Source organism: Temnothorax curvispinosus, unplaced genomic scaffold (genome assembly GCF_003070985.1).
Source record: "Temnothorax curvispinosus isolate PA1 unplaced genomic scaffold, ASM307098v1 QBEX01010285.1, whole genome shotgun sequence".
NCBI classification, from domain to species: Eukaryota; Metazoa; Arthropoda; class Insecta; order Hymenoptera; family Formicidae; genus Temnothorax; species Temnothorax curvispinosus.
The window spans coordinates 649,602-667,994 of record NW_020220065.1 but is presented as its reverse complement, the minus strand read 5'-3'; the positions used below and the strand labels follow the sequence as shown (position 1 = coordinate 667,994).

The following is an 18,393-nucleotide window of genomic DNA, read 5'->3' as shown; positions in this document are numbered from 1 at the left end:
GACAAAAAGAAAAGACGAGACAACGCGAAGGGGACTACTCGTGTTGATCTATGACTTCTCGCGTGTCATCCTGACCTCCGACTCGACCGGCAGAATGCAGCGAATAATAAGCAAAACCGACAATTAAGATATCGTCGATGGACACGTCGCAACTGCTTTCCTCGAAGATTCTCTCATACAACTAATGCAAACGCCGGCTCATAAAGCCGCCAAACGGACGAAGGAGTTGAGTGCGCCTGGATGAGCGATGTTTATTGAGATTATAGCGGAGGCAATTCGTGGGAAGTCGTTTATTGCCGAGAAGGAAGAGGAGGAGGAGGACGACGACGAGGAGGATGACGGCGAGTCTCGTATACTCGGAAGGAGTAATTACCGCGCGAGAAACAAGCCGCGACAGAAATCGGTGAATAGATCGGTCATCGTTGCGGCCACCAGTCTTTCATCGGTGGCGACTGGAGACGTATAACGGCCACGCTGAGCGATTAACCGTTCGCGTCGTAATTGGATATTTTATGTCGACTACAAAGGGAAACCGCTTCATTAATCGTATCGCTGTTTAATTACGCATGTCACCGTGTCAAATATTGAGTCGAGCCCTCGATATGGCAAGGATTAAAGTATTGAATTCTAAATACTACTCCAATCACGTTAATTAAATCTCTCAAATTTTATTCGATCCACGTACAAAAAGCAATATGTATATATCCACTCCCATAATTAATAAAACCGGATGTAGTATAATTCGGTAAAATGGAGGTACACTTAATTCGGCAACGGTCATCTCCGAGACAGAAAGAAACTCGACAAATATACCTCAGTCGTATCGTTGCCATGGAGGTGGCAGACACCTTTTATCGCGGTATCGTCACGAAATGCACCGTACGGTCGCAGCTTTACGGTACTTCGGTGCCGCTGTTACGTTTTTACTGCGTCGTTCTGGCAGCACGTGAGGGGACGACGATTCTACCGGTGTTACCAGCGCTGTAACTATATACAGCCTTGACGTTAGACAGTGTCTGTACATGGTATGGTACGTCGGAGTACTGCCAGAAAGAAACCGAGTGCAGTTAATTTCAGTAAATGTCCGCGGATTAAAGTTATTACCGAGAGAATGCGGAATCAATTTGAGAGAGTAACGTTGCTTCTCTCTCGTACATTGCAATTAAACCTTTTTCTCACACGTAACCATTAGACATTTGCATTTCCTTTATTAGTAGCTACCATTTACTGGCAAACGCTTTTTTCTTCTCAATTGACGATTACAGTAGCTATTAATTTTTATTTATCCTTACTTCATATTTGATTAAATTCATCGTACGTTTCACCGCAAGTAAGAGATACATAATTAATTATATGTTATTAGTAAACAAGAAAGAGACGCTATTACACTTGACATGATCTCGCATGTCGGATAACAAATGTCCACGTAAGGCAAATTACACGCGGAACTTCGTCAATCAAATTATCGTTATTTTCATTGCGAGACAGCGATAATGATACATCGCGCTGTACCGTATTTTTTCTATGTATTCTCAAGATTGTATATCCGAGTGTACTTTTCCTATCCTAACCACGTGTGACACGGTTCTCTCCAAGCATATAAACCTAATAGAATCTCGCAAGAGGGATACACGGCGGCAGCTTGTACGTCGTAAAACGATGCGCCACCGGTTTATAGTTTATAGTTCGAGTGCCTACGCGCGGCGGTCGTGTATGATTGAATGGGGGAGGATTTAAAAGGGATCACGCGCTTTTATGAGCGGTATTAAGAACGATGGCGTTAGAACACCACGCGCAAAGGTTTACTGTCCGCGTTACGTGCGTGCGCGCGCCCGACTAATTTTACACTAATTTCGGCGAGCCGTTCCTTCACTGCCGGATAAAGGATAACCGTAATCCATTCGAGCACAATCGCTATATATAGTAGAACTTTAGGAAAGCTTGCTGGGGAAAGCCGTGTATAATTATACCTCTTGACGACACGTTAATGCCGTCAAATTTATTCTATTTCTAAATGCAGGGTAAAGAAGACTAACGATGCGTAAAGGCGTTAACTTCAAGTATAAACCGGTTCTTAGTCTCACACACCTACGCAGAAAAATTGTATGCTACTGTATGCATAAAGTAATACTAAGAATTGTTACGAATAGCTTTTACGAATACTGCGATTATCAAAAATTGTTACTTGTAATGCCCCAACGATATATTTTTCATTAATATTAAAATATCGGTGTGAGAATTGCGATGAGCATCGCAGACGATGGTGCACTTTATGTATTTACCAGAATATCAAGCAACTCGCGCAACCCACGTATGTCGATGAAAGAAAACGCATTCACCGTGTTGCATTCTCCGCAGAACGCAGATACGGATCTGTGATCGTTAAGGCGAACGGGATGAATCGTAAACTTACCGATCGCTCGATGGCTTCTGCAGCCGTTATCGGCGATAAGCGGGGAATTCCGCGCGCGCACGCACGCCGCGCATTGTGTAAGGCGCGAAACGCGAGTTAGTGCGCGCTCGTGCGCGGGAATGCATCTCTCATCTCGGAATAATAACAATGCCCCGCGGGCCGCGAAGTCAATGTGGAGCAGCTGGGATCCACGTAATGAAAGTATGATTGATGATCCGACCGACGCGCATCATTAGCTCGATACGGAGGAGCGAACCGAGAAGGATATGCATGCCTGCAAGTCTCGACAAGTCGTGCACGGTCGTCGTCGTCGTCGTCTCAAGACGCATTCTGAATTAACGTGACTCCGTCCTAATACGATCCTTCGTGAGGCTCGCGTAAGAAAAGTTATGTGCACGATTCGAGAATACGTGTGGACAGACAGCAATATGCTCGTGGGATTTCTGCGTAATTAATGGACGAGAAAGAAACAAGAAATTTGACAAGTAAAAAAAATGTTTTAATATTACATAAGAAGTATACATTTTGTTATATCTCTGTACACTGTTGGAAAATTTGTGTTAAATATATAACATAAATCACATGTCCCAAACGGTTCACTCAAATTTTTGTGTTAATTTAACATAATATGAATGTGTTAAATAATAACACCGATATTATGTTAAAATATTTCAACAGAAAGGAAATGTAATTCCTATATAACTTTTATGTTGAAGTTAAGATTGTAAGATAAAATCAACAGTCTTTTTCTGTAAATTTTAATACATTTAATAAATATGTTCAAATTGTGGTACTTTAACATATTTTTTAAATTATTTTAATAATTTTACATTTTAAATTTGTTGAGTTCAATTAACATAGGAGGCATATGTTAAATCTACACATGCATGTGTTGATTATTTTACACAAAAATTTTAACAAGGACCTTTTTTAACAAAACTACAAAAATTTTCCAAAAGTGTATATGTATATAGATGTGCTAATGCATTTTGATTTGATAAACATGTGCATTGAAATTTGATTATCGCTTTTAATAATGTACTCAACATTACACACTAAAAAGCTTCGATAAAAATTCAGAAATTTACGTTTACTGACCAATAAGATTAAATAATTCGAGAGTGTTTTGATCGATGGTGTAAAACGTAGTCGTTCAAAAGGAGGAATAACAATTTCAGCATTGCTACCGACAGATCACGGGGGACTAGGAGCATTTGAAAGATACATTTATCTCACTTCCGTTGGAACAAAATCTGCCCTGGGGCCTAATGCTTCGGCTATTAAGCTTTAATGGACTGCTGATCGTCGATGGAGAGCAGGATAGGAGCAGGCGGAGTGGGATACAGGCCAAGTCTCCGAGGAATTGGAAAAATGGTCGGAGCCGCGAACTTGGTGGACCTTCACGACGTCTCTCTCTCTCTCGCCATTTCCATCCATAAAAATATCTCCGCGCGTCATTCTCTGGCCGCAATAATCGAGCGGGACGTGAGGCAGCGGCGGGACGCCCTCGCGTAGCTCCATCGATTTCAATCGCGCGCAAAAGGTATATGCTCTTTCTAGCGAAACTGGTTTGCCAGTCGGAGAGCAGGCGAGAAAACGGAGCTAGGCGATGGCACTGGCGACGCGGCGGGCGGAAGGGCTGGAAAGGTCGTGGATTGCCTGTTTGCGGCACGATGGAACTGTGATCAGGATTGACTCGGGATGATAATCTGGCGTACACGGGTTTCCACTTTACCCGATGCGAACGACGACGTTCAGGTCGCCGGGCTCTCGCTCTCTCCTCGTCCCTCGATACCCGCGAGCCTCACAACCCCCCGTCATTTCCCTCGCGAATATCCCTTTAGCTATCGCTCGAATTCGCTTGGTGACGCGTATGCGCGACAATTATCAATGTCGTTGACTCAAAACAAAGAAAACGTTGCTCGATAGCATGAATAAATTTATTATTCCCGTGTATATATAGAGTCAATGAGAAAGCTTAATAAAACAAAACTTCTGGAATTTCGTCGAGAGAACATTTCTAATTGTCAGCGAAAATCTCGTGGAGTAATTAGCATCATCATGGGTATCAGTTCACGCAGGTCACAACATTGATAACACGCTCACGCGAATTTGAATGAAATCTGGAGAACATAAAGACGTTTATGATACTCACAGAGAAGATTCTCATAAAGACACTCGAATGTTCAGTGCACTTCGGTGTACGATACGTTAAAAAAATACGGAAGCAAGCTACGGCCATCATTTGCAGAAGCCCGCGAGAAGCGTGTGCGTCAACTCGAGGGAAAAGAAAGAAAGAGAGAGAGAGAAAGAGAGAGAGAAAGAAGTACGAAAAAGAAGAGAACGATTCCTTGCTATCCCGGAGAGCGCGTTTCGTGGATACGTATGGCGGATAAAGCGCCCCTAAAGCCCAGTTTCGACAGAGCAAACAACCCGTAACTCAGTGAGTGTTTATGAGGGGGCCAGTCGTAAAAATACGAGGTGAATCGGACTCTCTCTCTCTCTCTCTCTCTCTCTCTCTCTCTCTCTCTTTCTTTCTCTCTATGTTTCGACCGTTTAGTTCGATTCACCCTCGCCAAACTTTTCCTCGGGCGGTCCTTTCCGCGTCGCGGGACAAAGACGTGGCCACGGATAAAAACGTAAGAAAAAGACGGGCCGTGAGAGGCCACGGCCGATAGAGCGAGAAGAGTTTCGACTGTGTGGCAACGGGAGCATGTTCCCTGATCGTAAAACTCGGTCTGATCACCGCTACCAATTATCCCACCGTTATCCGAGTGTTATCCGAACGTTATCCGGAACGTTATCCACCTCTGCCCACCCGGTACTCCACGGAAGAACCCTCTCACCATCATCCGAATCACTACCGATCCCTTGAACCCTAACCGAGAAAGAACGAGAAAGAGAGAGAGAGAGAGAGAGAGAGAGAGAGAGAAAGAGAAAGAGAATGGTTCTACCCTAAACACGAAGGCCCGTTGTTGTCGCCTTTTACTGCAAACGAAGTGATTCTCTCCTCGTAAACGCGTCGTCTTTACAGATTATTCGACGAAGGAATATCTTTTCCTGATATCAAACTTTCAATTCTCTCATATTAATCTATCTTCAGTAAAGTTAATAAGATCATTGCCGCACGTAAAAAAATCATCCTTATTTTATAAATGCTTAGTACGTTGAATTAAAAAATATTTTAAAATAAGTCTTTTTCCAATAAAAATTTCCTTCGTGTTCATAGACAAAAGATTATACATGTATGTTAATTATTTAGCACAGAAATTTTAATTTAAAAATTCTAAAAAATGTCATAGGTGTACATTGAGATCTTACCTATAAGTTTAAACAATAATAATATTATAAAATTAATTTTGCAATTGTTAATTTAATCAATGAACCTTTGGAAAATACCACATAGTCAAAATGTCGAGGACGCAAACGACCTGCATGGTTGCAGGGTTAAAAGTTTTATTAAAAATTAAAGAATTAATAGTTGCGCAATTGTAAAAGTCTGTTATCCATTCGCGTGAAGTGAAACTTCGTAATAATACTTTCTAAATCACGAAACGGAATGATTGTCGGACATGATATTAATCAGACACGCAAGAGAGAAGTGAAATTCAAATTTCCATCGTGAACGTGGAATGACCGATAATCGAATCATGAAATGATTTGATTTCCGAGAGAAACGACGGATATTGCGGATATACAAATATGTAGACGCTACAGGCTTTATTTGATTCGAATGTTTCGTTTATTTAAAAAATATTAAGAAGAATATCATGCAAAGACTGAGTATCTACTACAGATATCAAAGATATTATATGTCCTATTGCATTAAATTGTCAGCTATAATTACAAAACCATTCGTAAACAATCGGTTTTTATCAAGTTTTCCTACTAATTTTACCATCTATCTATAATATGAACAGGAAATAGTTACGAACTTTATATTAATGTAAGAATATTATATGATTTGTATTAATTACAAAAGTGATAGAACCAATTTGAAATAATAATAAATAAATTTTATATTTTATATTTGATAAAAAAAGAAATGAATGAACTTATCTACAATTTAGTTTGTTAGAGAATTAATAGTTCAAAGTTAAGTTTTCGCGTTGTAGGATTCATCTTAATAAATGGTAATATTGAGTATAATAATAAAGTTTCGTTAAAAGTTAAAACTTTATTCTAAAAATTTAATAACATTGAATAATTTCAAAATGCACAAGAAATCTTACTAGCACTTAAAAGAGAAACATTAATTTTATTTAAACAAAATGAATTATGTTAATTCATAAGAATCAGAAAATTGATATTATTGAAAATAAATATAATCGTGAGGTGTGGTCGACACTGGTGGCACAAAATTGTATATGTCTCTCGTGTCGTGTGGGTATGTGTAAATGTCTGTTGGCTGAAATGGATTCATCTTACCGGCTCGATTACTCTGGTCGATCATCGGTTGAACGATTCTACGTCTCGCGTTTATGAACCTGAAACACACAAACGAAACGAATCACGTTAATAAGATAATTGTGATTTATTTAATATTCATAATCCAAGATAATTTTTCAATACAGCAAATTTAATAATCGTTTAATTCCTTCAGATATCATAATAATTTTTCTATATATAAAGAATAAAAAATTCATTCTTTTAGTTCTGTAAAGTTCATCTTGCAAATAATGTTACAGCTTTTTGTCTCCTTCGCATTTTACATGCGGTACACACGATACAAGAGAGGGAGAATTGTCTTGACGCGATCCGCTATCTTTGTAACAATCAAGAAAAAGCGAACCGCGCTACTGGCTCGGGAGATGAGCGAGCAAAAGCGGAGAAATCCGGTAAAGAGGAAGAAAATTCTCGATACGTCATTAGCCCGCGTTGAAGAAGCTTCCATGTGAGCGCTTTCCGAACAATAGATCTGCGGTCTGTTCTGATGTTGGTCGAAGTCCAAGAGGGTGGTAGGTTCAATACAGTGTGAGATAGGAACAACCGGGGGGGAGAGGAACGGCGATAGAGTGAGCGAGACGCGAAGAGGAAGGGCGTACGTCAGCCGACGTCAGCGTCGCGGCGCCCTAATGGGCGCAGACGCCGGAAGTGATTGGGTTTCTGCTCGACTGACTCGAGCACACCCCCTTCCCGTCGTGGAATACTCCAGTTCCCCGTGCCAGAGGGGATGAGGAGGACATAAGCAAGCCCCGAAGAAGCGATGGCACCCCCTCTTGTTTTGCAGCACATCTTTCTTGCTTAGTCTCACGCCTGGCCGACTCCCACAGGAGAATCTTATGAATAATAATTATTAAACTCTCATCGCGCGTCTTGCTCACGCCGCTGCGCGCTGGATGCACGTGGCCATTGTTGCAGTTAAGACACAGACGGTGCCCGTAAGTCGTTCGACAAGTCGCCATGAGTCAAAGGAGCTTCGTTCGACTGAATGAGTAATAAAGGACTTCGGAAACGATTAGCGTACGCGCGCATGGAAGCGTAGAGACGGCCATAGAATTTTGATAATATCGTCAATCGAACATCTAAACGCGTTGCAAATATCTCCATATTTGTATATCTATATCAATATCGTAATTCTGTGATATTAAGTATAATAGCCAACTACCGTAAATTTTTATCTTCTAATTTATTCAGCCAAAAGTCACGTAAAAGAAAACAGTCATTCTCTCTAGTGTAAGAAGATGCTGAATATAGTCATGATACGTGCTCGAAATAAAGCTTTGCGTTGCAGATGCGAATGTAACACGACAATAATTATATGTAATCGCTTCAAAGTCAAATCCTCGACTATCGTCAGACGAAAAAGTATCGCTGGCGCGAGCATGAAACCAAGGGTCTCTCTTTAGCTCCCGGATACTCCTAAGCGTCTCTGGTTCCTCTTTGGCGAGGTAGGCAGCGTGTCACAGCCAGCTGACTACCGCTAACCACCCCCGCCCTTCCACTCTATAGCAGCCACCGTCGCTGCTGAAATATCGCCCGAACAATGGCGCACAATCCTCTAACCGAAACGAGAAAGAGAAAGATAGAGAAGAAGGGATGTGCGAAGAGGGACGAGAACGGTGAGCGACTGCCCAAACTCTCTCCCAAGAGTTCGGTCGCGAAAATCAACCGGAAAACTTAAGCCCGCCACGTTGCAGAGACACGACAAAAGATTTTACGATCGATGTAATGTATATCGTCCCTTTTTTACATTCATAGACAAAATTATGCGGTGAAACCTAAAATTTAGATCAATAATTATAATAGAATATATAACAATATAACTTTATTGCTTGTTAATAAATCTTTTAGCGAAAAAATAGTAAAAATTCAAAACAGTTGAAATTATAAATGCATATTCTTGAGACTAACATATTCATCAATATATTCATTAGCACCACGACATATAAAAGTCGATGAAACAATCGTCTTTCAACACCTAACCGATTGCGAATCAGAAAACCTCTTACGACAAAATGAGAGGGATCCAAAACGAGGTGAGCATATTGTTATCGAGGCGATTACCGAGTCACTTTAAATGACAAAACATTTTTCGTCGCGCCCTCGTCAGGGCTTTCAGGATTTTAATGCAGTTTTGATTATGAATTTAAGGGGAAGCTCTCTCACAGTGTGTTGTGAAACGGACCTGCGGCTGGGAAAGTTTGAATACACGTTTGAATATACGGGAGGATAGAGAAATAAGCCGAATTATTTTATCATCGAATTTTAACTTTGCATGAAGAGAGATATCATTGAAATCGGTTATCTTGAAATAGAAGCAAGAAATAATTTTGTTTTTCAATACAAAAATAAGATTCTTTACGATTTCTAATGAAAAACAGCTTCAGTTTCGTTTTCATCGACTGAAATGAGAAACCATTAACAACTGGCGAAGTGAAACGAGCGCCGAGCGGACGAATTGAATAAGCGCCTCGGAAATCGCCGGTGAATTACAAACGGAATTTCGAAGAGCAGCGCACGAGAATTATTGACAAATCGCTGACGTTCGGAATTTACTTCAGTATCGCTGTTACTTTTTACGAACCAATAACATATAACATGTTTCTGCGAGAAAAAGGTAAAAATGTAGTGTTGAATTGGAGGAACGGATGTCCCCCTCTCGTACCGTGACTAAATTTAGTGCACTTCGAGCGAATACATAATGCCCGTATTTGCTTATATGTGCGCAATACATAATCCAATATATCGACTCGAACTCGAGTGGCATTTTAAGAGAGTTTTAAGATATTTTAAAATGACAGTAAAAGAAACTGCGGGGATTGACTTGCACTCCTCATAAAACTCTTTTTTCATTCCCCCTTTTCTTTCATTAAAAATTGTCCAATTAAAATTAAGAATTAGATTATTAAGATACATAAGTAACAACAAATTCGCAATACGTTCCTCTTTATTCACAAAAAAATGTATATGCATTTCATCGCTACGGCCAATTTTTACTCGATGAATGTATAATAAATATCGATAATCATTTCTAGCAAAAAGATAATTTCGTTGTAAGAGTAGTATGTATATTTATTGGCTAGAGAGAGGCTTTTTGAAATGGCACGGCGAGAAACAAAGGTATACGAGAGAAGAGCTTCCTTCATCGTTGCGCGGCTGCAGCGTGAGTGGAATAACGATGATTACTGTCGCGCTAGCAGCATTTACTCTCCGACGGCATTCGCAATTATCGGGGAGCTTCCATTAGTTAACTGCAGTCGATACGCAGTGCACCGGGTCCTCGCATCAAAACATCATTACTGCCCGAACACGGGAGCGCGAGAGAGCCGCCGTGCTCGCAGTACTATTGGTAATCAATTTCGCTCCCGTGGCGTTACTACTGGCGAGAGAGAGAGCCGCGCTAATGCGAGGCCTCAGCGTTCGCGTCGCATTACGGGAAATCGAAAAGGCAGTCTCGTAATGATTACGCGTTAGGAAACGGATCGAGCGACGAGGGGAGGGCAGGTATAGGTTGAGTTGCAAAAGGACCGTTTTAATTAAAACACGAATGAGTGCGCGCGAGCTGAAATAATTCCCATCGCCGAAGGCGGAAAAGAATATTAAAATAGATAAGATGCTTGAGAGAGTGGTGCTGCATTATTAGCATTATCAAAATTTATTATTATTATTAAGCGCGTGGAATACGTTGCTTTACGTAACGAGGATTTCAATCAATACAGAGTGGAGTAATAACGGTGCAATTATTTTTATTGAATCGGACTGCCGCATGCGACCTGTAGATTATTTATGTAATTATCCCCCTTCCTGCGCCGCCAGTTAATGAGGATCTGACCTCGCAATCCAATCGGCAATTGATTTTTGCGTGTGTAAAATTACCACGGACTAGTCTCACTAATGCAAGTTGCCGTTGCATCAGAGAAAACAGCCGTCATAGGAATTGCATTCCAGAAAACGAATGCTTATTAGGAGCCGATCGTACAGATAAAACATCAGGAGGAACATGCACCGCTTCGTATCTCGCATTTAGAATCTACAACCATCGCACAAATAATATAATGGTTATTCAACAAGCCTCGCAATGGACAAGTTGGCGACTTAGTTACTTAAATCAGAATTATCATAGAATTAAATCACAGAGTTTTCAAAATATCCCTCCCTCCCCCTCCGTCTCTCTGTCTCTCTCTCGGTGATAGAGTTATAAAATAAAAAGGTACGAGGTACGATGGGTGCGTACTCCTCTCTCTGATCCTTCGTACGCTCGCTTTTTTCAAAATAATTTTATTGCATCAACAAAAAGCTCGCCGCTTGAGCTCGCGCGATCGAACGAACGGATATAAATCTCTGAGCGTTCATAAGACTAGCGTCGGCCGCCGCCGTGTCGGTGCATTTACGATCGATAAAATCATTTTATCCGAATATAATGCACCGGTCGATTCACGCGCCGCTCCCGGCGAGTTCCTCTTTTTTCCCCGCTCGCCGTTTTGTTCTCTCTCTCTCTCGCGCCGCCGCCGATCGTGATCACGATTTTATTGTAATACGGCTCGGTCCGATCGCGCGCGTCTCGTCCGCGCACCGTTGGGATATCCTCAAAAGCGCGGCGCCCGCGAACAAACGAATCGAACCCTACGCAATACATAATTCTCGTTCGACAAATTCAATGAGCATTATGGACCGTCAATATCCTTCTACCGTGTAATCGAGTTTCCTGCAGGCGTCGCTGGCAAAATCGCGGGGCGCGCTCCGACAATTCCGGAATCCGAGGGCTGCTGTCAGCCATCCGAATTGAAAATTTGCATTTACGATCGTTATACAATCGAGCAAGTATTCAAGATTCGTGCAAATTTTCGTTTGCGTTACGCCCTTCTTCTTATTTTAAAATGAACCATGTTCAAATTAGGATTGTTAGCTCGAACTTTATTATAAAAATTATTAGAACATATATACGAGAAACTGATCTTTCGTGCCTGTTTGAATTATAACTTTATTAAAAAGTGTTATTTTATTAAAAGTAAGAGAGAGAAAGAGAAAAAGAGAGAGAGAGAGAGAGAGAGAGAGAGAGAGAAGCCATGTGACAGCGAAAGGTTCGCATCAGAGCGCGAGTAAACTGCTGCCGAATTCCCGGTGGCCGCAGGGGCGTAGCGATATATAAACGCCGAGAACGCGGGTCCAGCGATCGCGCGTATCGGATACGCGTAGACGGGTTATGTGTGTCAACAAAGCGATTTAACACGCGACGTGTCACTGATAGCTCCCGCCGCCGCAGCGGCCGCATGGCTGCCTGCGTCGCATCGACGTGCTCGGCTGGACGTGTGCACCTCGGCTGCATTTAATCTATGACTCTGCTGCAACGCTTTTTCGGAAAATTCCTATCCCGCGCCACCGTCCACTTCCTCTCCCTCTCTCTATTTCCCTTTCCCCCCTCGCTTTATCCCCCGGAGCACTGCCGTCCCCAGATCCCTCTCTCGGCCTCCCCCTCCCCGCCCTCCCCCCCGAAATTTATATAATTGTTTTGCCGGGACCGCCACTAAATCGTGTCGCGGAACGCGATAGTGCCGGCGCGCTGTTTCGCGTTGATGTTGATGGCCGCATCGGTGATCTCGCCAATAAAAGGATCGAGGGGGTAACATCCATATAGCGCTCGATATCTGCGTATCTACCGCCTGTCACACCACCTCGCCTGCCTGATGCACGCGTAGAGTCTCTTCGATTTTTACACGCCAAATCCTGCTTTAGAGTGATTGTTTTTCCGGTGTAAGCGTAGCGCATAACAGCTATTAGATTTGCGAGTGCAGAACAATTTTGACAAATTCGAGACTGTCGGTAAGACCGACAGTCCATTAAAACAAAAAATCCCTTCTCCATTTCGTGACTCGTAACTTTGACGGATCTCTGACAAATCGGTGTAGTGCCGATCGCGTGTGTATTATATCGTCGATTAATTTCAGCGCAACGGGTCGACGACTTAAGAGGCGCTACGTTAAGGTAATGGAGCAGGATATCGGGCCACGGTGCCAGCCATTTCAGACTCCAGCCCAGCCCTGGGTGCGAAACAGAACTGCTCGCTTCGTGAAAGGCACGTTATTGGGTTCGCAGCTGTCGCCAACCCTCGCCGGTTGTGGGGTAGCCGGAGTACTCGAGTCGATTGTCACCGGCCACCTCGTCGCCGGGGTCAGACTCATCTCGTCGCCATCGTCATCGCGCCGAGGGTTGATACTACCCGCTTGTGCGTCACACCTAACACCCTCGCCTCTACTTTCCTCCATACGCTACGATCTCCCCAGCTCCCGACTCCCCCAACAGCCCGATTTTCACTCCATCCCACCGAGTGGTACCCACGTTGGAGTCGACGGAGGCGTCAGCTTGTACAGTCTCTTAAACTCTGGCTACGAAGCCACTATATGTACCAACTGCTGACGCCGTTATAAACTGCCGCGGCCGCCCTTTTCCGTCTCCTCATCTCTACACTCGCGCGCGAGTATCCATGTGGACGGTGGAAATGGCGATGTCTCATTTTCTCCATATCTGATGTAGATATTAAACCAAACTCTCCACACCGAAGTTGACAACACGATCCCTATCCTTAAAAAATTATCACCATTAATTGGTAAATCAAGCACTGAATTCTTTCCGCTTATTATTTTCGATTTAAATTTAGAATATCTATTTTCTTTTAACAAAATTTGGAAAGCGTAAATCTATTCTTATTCCGAAGAAAAATGTTTACGTTTTAGAGTCATTCGTATATGTATGTTCTCTGTTATATTGCTTTTCGATAAATCTTTCATTACGTTCCATTTGAAGTTGCAACGTAAATAAAATACTATCACTCGGACAGCCGACCGTCATCGTTTACAAAGAGGTCCGAAAGTCGCGCGAAACCGGCAAGGAACTACCGCAGTTACCACGTCGTTCCTGACGCAAATGCGGTCGTTGTTTAGGCGGGTAATAGTACGGTCGTCTCGTTACTCATACCAGAGAGCACTCTCTCTCCGACCGATCTCGGTTGATCTCTGGACGCGGTTTATCCCGGGTCTCCCAGCGCGTTTTATTTAGATTTCACGAAAACGCGGAGCGTCGGGTGGAAGATAAGGGGGTCGTTTAGATTGACCGCTCGTCCTCAGGATGGCCCTAAAGCGCCCCGTTTACCATCTCACAATCGTGAAATCTTTTCCCTACATCTCTCTCCACCATCAGCCGACACCGCAGACGTACGAGAGCGTATACATCCTCCTCGACGAGGAGGCCAGCCGCGTTTCTCCATTCCGGGTTACGACTTCCTCCCTCTCACGACCTCTCCGCTCCCCTGCTCCGAGAGTCCTTGTGTTTCCCATTACGACATTCACCTTACGGAGCGGCGCATGTGCCCCACGGGCCCGTCGAGCCCCTGGTCCGCCGCGCGCGATCGCAGGGCGGCGCGGCGCGGCGAGGAAAAAACCACGGCACGATTTTCGACTCCGGAGATTTAGAGGTCAGTGATATAGAGGAGGAATAAAATACACGCTCGCTCTCGACCGCGCGCTACGGCGGCGGAGGCCTCGACATTAGAGGCGGATCGAAATTTTTATCCGCGCGAAATAGAATACGCGAGCGTGGTTTATGGGTTTACGCCGCGGGGGGATTCACGCGCACAGCCCGGACAGTTTTTTATATTCGTATGGTCTTTCTCTCCTTTCCGCCATCCCGCGATCCCGCGCCGCACGCCTCCGCGGCGGAGCTAGCGCGCTGTAGGGGCTCGGCTCGGGGCCGTGTGCGCGGAATTTGAATCCTCTTGTAATAAAATCCGGGCTTTATGCGACGGCCTACGGTATCCCGCTCGCGCCCGCGCGCGGCTCGCGCACATTTACCCACGAAAAAGTGAAATGTATACAGGTAGGTTACGTGTGTACGCGCGCCAGGGTATACCTGTCCCCGTTTGCTTGTCCGGATATAAGTGTCGCCCGCTGCACACGAGCCACCGCATCTCGCCCGGCAGATGTAAATAATACCACGAAATCGCTACCAGATACCTACGTCTTCTTTTTTTTTGCGTTTTCTTCCTTTTTGGCTTTCTCGTCCAATGGCGCTCCATTCAGCCGCGCCATATCGCTTCGCGCACGGATTGCACGACGCCGAATAATGCATCGATATGCAGTCTTGTAAACACAAAAAACGACGGGATAATTACATAGTTGTTACAATTGTCATTTTCTATTTGCATTACGTAGATAAAGCGATAGCATTGTTTCACAATTAGAAAATTTATTAAAAACTGATAGTAGTATCTTTTCTTACAAAAAATTATATTGAATCCATTCTTTTAATTTCTCTCACATCTCAATGTGTACTTTTCTCGTAAGATTGCGATTCCTCAGAACGAAATATGTATTATAAAACGAATATAACGGAAAATGCAGTTTGGCATGTGAAGACAAGAAAGAGCCAACGCAAGCGAAAGCTTATGATTCGATAGCGAATATCTGCTCACTTTTGTCGCGGCACGTCTGTCATGCTTATACAAGACTGCTCATAAGATGAAGAGAAAGAAAAAGAAGAGGAAGAAGAAAAGGAAAGGGAGAAGGAGGAAGAGGTGGAAGGCAGAAAGTAAGAAGATTGCGGAGATCGGCCAAGTCCTGCAAGTCCTCCGGTAATTTGTAATTCGCAGGTGGGAAGCGAGGAGATCCAAGATACCGGGAAGATTTAGTGAAGATGACGCATGGCCGCGGCGAGTAGACATGGCGTCGCTTGTCCGAGGTTTTTTGCGAGCGATGTACCGATGTCATATGTGACTTTAACGAGGAAATTTAGAACCACGTGATGCAATTCTTTGCACCATCTGACGTCGTCCCTGTTTAATAAAGATGTAGAATTGGCTCGTGTATTTCTTCGTGCTTTACGAAATGGCCGCGTCAAGTGCCGCAGCATCGAATTTTCCTATTAATTAACAACCGGATAATAATCTTCTCGCGGGAAACAGTTATCCATCTACTAAACTAACTAAACTATCCCGTTGTCGAAATAAAGAACATTAAATATTATGAAAATATATACGATTTTGTAATTTTATTCGACTAATTAAAATTCCGCATGTTATACCGGCGAATTAACGAAGCCTTTCGAGGTACAAAAATCGTGTCCAGCCTCGAATAATATAATCTCTCATTAACTGGCACGAATTCACGTCGTACGTGATGTAGGACTAGTAGTGCAACGCAGCAGCATCCAGGGTGGCGTATAATTACCCGGAATGGGCGGGGGCGCAAACGTTGATAGCGAAGTCGAAGTAAATCGGATTACTCGGATATCATCTGCGTAATGTATGTATGCAGGCATGTATACACGACGGCTGTATATACAGGGTGGCGCGGCCAGGAAAGGGAGGGCAGCGGCAACAGCAGCGCGACGGCGGTAGGGTAACGCTTCTCCGCTCGAGGGAAATAAGGGTGGCGCGACCCGGGAGATAAAGGGTGCACCGAACGGGCGGAGGGCGCCTCGGCTACGACATGTTTTTCTAGACAATTTGTTCGGCAACATTAATCACCGGGAGCATCGCGAGACGCGGGCGTTAGTAGAAAGGGGCCGTCGTCGTGGAAAGCGTCACCGACTATCGCGATCTTTGCCATTCTTTCCAAGCGTTTCGGCGCATAGCGTATGCATATCGCGTGCGTACGAGAGAGAAATAAAATCTTACACACACAAATAATCGGTATAATTAAATGACAAATAAAAAAAACGTATTTCGTGCGATCGTCAGGTGTCACATATACTCGCAACAAAAAAAGTCATGCGTTCCGGCGGCTCGATCGAAATGTCCCAATTACGTTCTCGCGCACGTGGAGAATTAGCGATTCGGAGAGAATGGGTTCCCGCTGGTTCGTGAAAATTACGTTCCTTATCGAGCGTACGCTCGTAACTTCAGATTAATCCGCATTTATATTTTAAGCCGCGTGCCCCGACCACGTACTCGAAGCAGCTGCAGCGACGTCGCCTCCACCGCCTCCTTTACCTTCCACGCAAACTACGACGCAACACACAATACCGTGAGATGATTATCTGGAAAACTAATTTCGCCGACGCGCGTGTTGTTGCCCGCCGACGACTACCCTCCGCCGTCCGTGCGGTGCGTTGCCCTTCAACCCCCTCGCTGTTGCACCGCAGCTTAGGTCGGCGGGCGCAGCTGAAGGTGACGGACAACGAGGGACGAATGGACATTGTTGCAATCAAAGCTGAGAAAGAGATGATTAGTCGCGCTTTACCAGCAGTTCTCTCGTTCCCGTCACACTTGTCGTTATATATTCTCCCACTTTTTTCGCTTTATCTAAAAAACTACTAATCAACTGCGTCAATTTAGGCACTAATATTATACATCAATGCTTTTGCAACGTTTTACATACTTTTTCAACTTGTTTTGCGTGTTTCAACGTTTCTAACATATATATATTGTCATTATTTCTTTATCAGAATTATTTCTCATTATTTTTCCTAAGTTAATATTAATATGAGACACCATTAATTATTAAAAATATTAAAATTACTTTCGTTTTGGATTTTAAAAGAAATTCTTGACTCGAATTCTCGCTTCTCCTCGACAAAGATAATCCATCTTGAAGAATGTATAGACAATTGCCTATCCGCCTACTAAAAATGTATCCCACGTGTTTGCTTCCTGCCATCGGTATATCTCCATTGACATGATGCACGGTAATTTCCTAGAGTCCAGAACGGGCGTGCGTGAGGGCACAAATTTCGACGTGCATGGCACTTGTACGCAGCGCGCGCAAACGTACCGCGTACGCACGTTCGGCACGAGGCTATTTGTAATTTTCATTATCTTGGCGTAAAGGGGAACATTTAGGTGTCGCGGCACGTAGAGAGTTAATAGGCAAACCAGTCCTTTGGGCGTGGGAGCGCAGATCGTTCGTTTTTGGGGGTCGGTACGAATTGCCTTTCCCTCTCGCTCTCGTTCTCCTACGATTGAATATATCACACGTAGCGAAGACAAGAAACATTCCTGTATGTGCCTTTTAACATCACAAATAACGTATTTTTCTTACAAAAATAAAAATCTAGATAATAAGAATTCGCTCGTAGCGAATAGGATATCGTTTTTAGACTATCTCGCTACTGTTATGCTACAACAAAGAAGCATCTTAAGAAATTCGTGGTAATCTGCGACGGTATTTGTCCAAGATAGCTACACGGACCTCGACGGCTGGCCACTCCCGTTTGTTGATTCCAAGCGCGATGCCAAACGTCGTTCTCGGACGTAACAACAATTTCCCAAAATCTGACGAAATTGGCCCCCAAGGCCGGTGGAACGGGAGACCATGGACGGCCACGTAACGGCGTTTATTGGCTGCTTTAAGGCCGTTTCTATGCGCGACACATTGTCGCTAAATAACGCGCAAGGGCCGGCTTGCTCTCCGCCACCCCTGCACAGCCTCCAACCCCATGGCTCCAAGATTTCTCCATTACTCTCTCTCTCTCTCTCTCTTTCTCTCGTACACATACACATACACATACACACACCGCATCCCATATTCTCTGTATGCCCGCGGCTT

At 43.8% G+C, this 18,393-nt stretch overlaps 1 protein-coding gene across 6 annotated transcripts in view; it reads right to left on the bottom strand.

The window, feature by feature from the left end:
- The window catches only part of LOC112459981 (homeobox protein homothorax), a 376,700-nt gene that overhangs the window by 15,372 nt on the left and 342,935 nt on the right, over positions 1-18,393 (bottom strand). For all 6 annotated transcript variants that reach the window (XM_025024373.1, XM_025024374.1, XM_025024377.1 and 3 more), the window contains one exon: positions 6,842-6,900. In XM_025024373.1, coding sequence (XP_024880141.1) covers positions 6,842-6,900 — 59 coding nt within the window. The remainder of the gene's footprint in view (positions 1-6,841; positions 6,901-18,393) is intronic.